The sequence below is a fragment of the Frankliniella occidentalis genome, unplaced genomic scaffold (assembly GCF_000697945.3).
Source record: "Frankliniella occidentalis isolate FOCC.00 unplaced genomic scaffold, Focc_3.1 Scaffold37, whole genome shotgun sequence".
Taxonomy (NCBI): Eukaryota; Metazoa; Arthropoda; class Insecta; order Thysanoptera; family Thripidae; genus Frankliniella; species Frankliniella occidentalis.
This window is the reverse complement of record NW_026267167.1, coordinates 1,120,889-1,124,464: the sequence shown is the minus strand read 5'-3', so window position 1 is coordinate 1,124,464 and position 3,576 is coordinate 1,120,889. Positions and strand designations below refer to the sequence as shown.

The window sequence follows — 3,576 nt, the reverse complement described above, 5'->3', positions numbered from 1 at the left end:
AGGGAGGGGATAGAAGGGGGTCACACGCTGCGCCGGTCGGTACGAGGGCCATAACTCTGCTTCCCGGGGACATGATAGACATGAGAATGCGTCATGCAATTAGTTTTGTGGAGGTCGCTGGCGCGCGCATGTGTGCGCTCAGCCCGCGAGGGGCGACACACACACACACACACACACAACACAACACATACGCACACATTTAGCTATCTTTTCATATTTGGTGTGTGGTGTCACTGGGTGGTTGTGGTGGTCAGTATGGACACCCTCCTCCTGTGCATGCAGACTGATATGTTGTCACAGCGCCTCTGCGCGTTGTGTGCCTGTTAACACACTACAGTGTGTGTATTAGAGGGGAGGGGGGGAGGGGCTGACTGTAGAGTAGTGCGAGCAAAAGGGAGTGAGTGAGAGAGAAAGGTAAAGAGGGCCGTTAGGAAGCGGTCGACTCGTCTCCGTTCGGCCTCGCTCTGGGGAGGTGAGAGAGAGAGAGGGAGAGAGAGAGAGAGAGAGAGAGAGAGAGAGAGAGAGAGAGAGAGAGAGACCCCATACCGAGGCCTTCGCCCTGCTTTTACTGTCACCATAAAAATGACATATTCCGTGGCTGGCGCGCGGGCGTTCCCGTTCCAGCGGCCGGCCTGTGAAGATTGTCAGAGTCTAAGGGAGAGAGAGAGAGAGAGAGAGAGAGAGAGAGAGAGAGATTTTTCCATCCCGATAAGAGCCTCTCATGGCTGGCGGCGGTGACCGGCAGCGCTCGTATTTATGTATCTGTGTGTGTGTGTGTCTGCAGAGGCGGAGGTCGGCCAGGTGCGCGGGCCCGGCTGCGTTCACCAGGGCCGCTTCTACGCCCCGGACGCCCGCTGGACGGAGGACAACGGCTGCCTGTCGTGCAGCTGCCAGGGCGGCCAGGCGCGCTGCCAGGCCTTCATGTGCCAGGTGACCTGCGACAACCCGCGCCGCGTGCCCGGCGAGTGCTGCCCGGCCTGCGACGGTGAGTATTAGTACGAGCTCTTTTTTGTTGTCCCCGCGCAAGGGATATATCGCGCACTTGGCGCACAAGAGTGGGCTTTTTTAAAAAAAACCCTTTTCTATTGTTATCCCGTGCAGGGCAGTCGGTGGTGACCCAGGCCCAGACGTGCCCGTCGCTGGGGAACTGCACGCTCCGGTGCACGCACGGCTTCGTGCTGGACGAGGCGGGCTGCTACGCGTGCCAGTGCCACAAGGGAGGTAGGTACGCGCCGGGTTGGGGTGGTGTAGCGAGCGCCCTTCTGGCTCACACAGATCCGTTCGACAAGTCGTACGCGGCGGTGGTGGGAGCTGGAAGCGAGGCGCCTGCGAGACTCGGGGTAGGCCAGCCCGCCGTACACGCGCGCGCTGCAAGCGAGATGTGGCCTACCTAGCGGGCGCCATCTGAGAGCTGCTGGCGTTGTTTTTGCACCGGCAGGTTTTCTGCTTCGGCGAATGACGGTCGTAATTTCTATACGCCATCCCTCAGACAATGCCAGCTAGTAATTTGATATTTTCATTTGATTTGACTCGATAACAGGCTGGGATGTAAAATTTACTCTCTGCAACTGGCAAGTTGTGTTTCAGTTTATTGCATCGCGATTGCTTACTCGTCTTTTTTCTTTTGCAAAGCTTGATGACTTATCTACGCGTCTGTTCAACAATATCCTATCTGTTTCGCTGCCGCGAAAGACTATCCTATCTGTTCTACTGTTTTATTCTTTTATTTTTCAAGCATAAATAACTTGTATCAAGACATATGTGCAATTGAAAAATCAAGGGTCAAGTACAATGTTTTTGGTCCAAGAACTCTTTTTTTGTGTGTGTACTGTTAATATAGTGAAAGAGATAAGATATTGTTGCACGGACCGGCACGAACGGGTCGGTACAAGTTTGCAACAGTCGCGGAACCGATGGTTAGTTGGCAATTATTCCATATAGTCTTAATAATAGAGGAAAGGCGGAGGCTGGCAGCCCAGTTTACCAACCTCCTACTGCGTCCACAGAGCGACACCACTTGAGCGACCAGTTTTCCTTGTTCGCCGCCGTCCGTGGTCCTTGGGAGACCCAAACTTTCACGCTGATGCCATCGACTTGGTTCCCCGCCCGGCCTTTCATATTTTCGCCGTCGACGCAAACAATTCATTTCTGCGGAGAGGATTCCGGAATAAGAAACTCTCCGCCAATATACGCTGCTGCAAAATTCTTCGCAAAATTATGTCCACGCACAGCACACGGGGTGGTATACGTGGAAATTCGCCGCAACGGGTTTGCAAAACGGATTCGGTTGGCAGAGCTTTGTGCATTTCACCTCGGATAATAAATCCCGCTCGCTGCCAACTAAGAATAAACCAACTTAGGGGCGTCCGTGAAAAACAATTTCGAGTTGTTGCTGAGCCACATCTGCGCCGAGTTTTTCCTTCTCTCTCTCTCTCTCTCTCTCTCTCTCTCTCTCTCTCTCTCTCTCTCTCTCTCTCTCTCTCTCTCTCTCACACACACACACACCGGTGGTAGTGGTGGTGGACCCGTGACCAGCAACCCCCCCCCCCTCTCCCCTTTCTCCCTCTTTAGAAAAGACGGCAATTTCATAGGGCGGAGTACTTCACTTCTGTTTTCACCAATCACTTTTGGCAGTGTTTTATTGGATGCTTGTTCTTTTGACATGTATTAGTGCTTTTCGAGCTGATCGTGGCAGAAGGGCGCACGGAACCTAATAGCTTCTTGGTTGACTTTTTGGTTTTGACGTTTCTGGTACATGTTCCCTGTTTCCCTCCCCACCACAATGTTGTGTTTGTTGCACATATAATCCGCAGCTAGTTTAATAATACCGTATCGTTGCAAAGGGGTGGAACGAAACGTCGGCTTTGAATGTCGCTCGCAGGCTGCAGGCGATGCACGTATAACGGACCGTGTTGAGCCGGCCGTGCTTTTGTTCGGATTCAGGATGACATGACGTGGGGATGCCATGCTACTATACGAACATCACATTGTGAGAGATACTCGGAAAGTTTCGGGAAAATTTTACATGATGTGATGATGATGATGTGCACTCTAAATGTAAAGGGACAATTTTGTCCGCAAATTTGGAACCGATTCGTGCACATCCAGAAAAGATGAAATTTTTCCTTAAATTGGACAAAATTGTGTAAAGTCTCTCACAATTTGTCTAGTTTTAGGAACCAAATTGCATCCTTTCTGGATGTGCACGAATCGGTTCCAAATCTTCAGACAAAATTGTCCCTTTACATTTAGAGTGTGTTCTGTAAATTTGCATTATTTGAAATTGAAAAAAATGACAAGCACTATGTATTGACTTGGAATGTATTGACGAGCAAGAACATGGGCTGTCGAAAATTTACGTGCGTTGTTTAAAAGAGGGGCCATAGATTGATTCGGCTGTTTTTGTTGCAGCCGCCTGCACCCTGGAGTGCCCCGCCGGCTACGCCCAGGACGCCGCCGGCAACGAGCTGTGCGAGTGCCGCTGCCCCGCGGCCGAGACCTGCAGCAAGCGGTGCACGCACGGCTACCGCAAGGACCCCGCGGGCTGCAGCCTCTGCGCCTGCTTGCGTGAGTCGA

General features: G+C 52.1%; 1 protein-coding gene across 1 annotated transcript in view; it reads left to right on the top strand.

The window, feature by feature from the left end:
- LOC113214940 (cysteine-rich motor neuron 1 protein) overlaps nucleotides 1-3,576 on the top strand; it is an 80,088-nt gene that overhangs the window by 76,009 nt on the left and 503 nt on the right. The window contains exons 2-4 of the mRNA XM_052266327.1: nucleotides 785-985; nucleotides 1,102-1,221; nucleotides 3,412-3,571. Coding sequence (XP_052122287.1) covers nucleotides 785-985; nucleotides 1,102-1,221; nucleotides 3,412-3,571 — 481 coding nt within the window. The remainder of the gene's footprint in view (nucleotides 1-784; nucleotides 986-1,101; nucleotides 1,222-3,411; nucleotides 3,572-3,576) is intronic.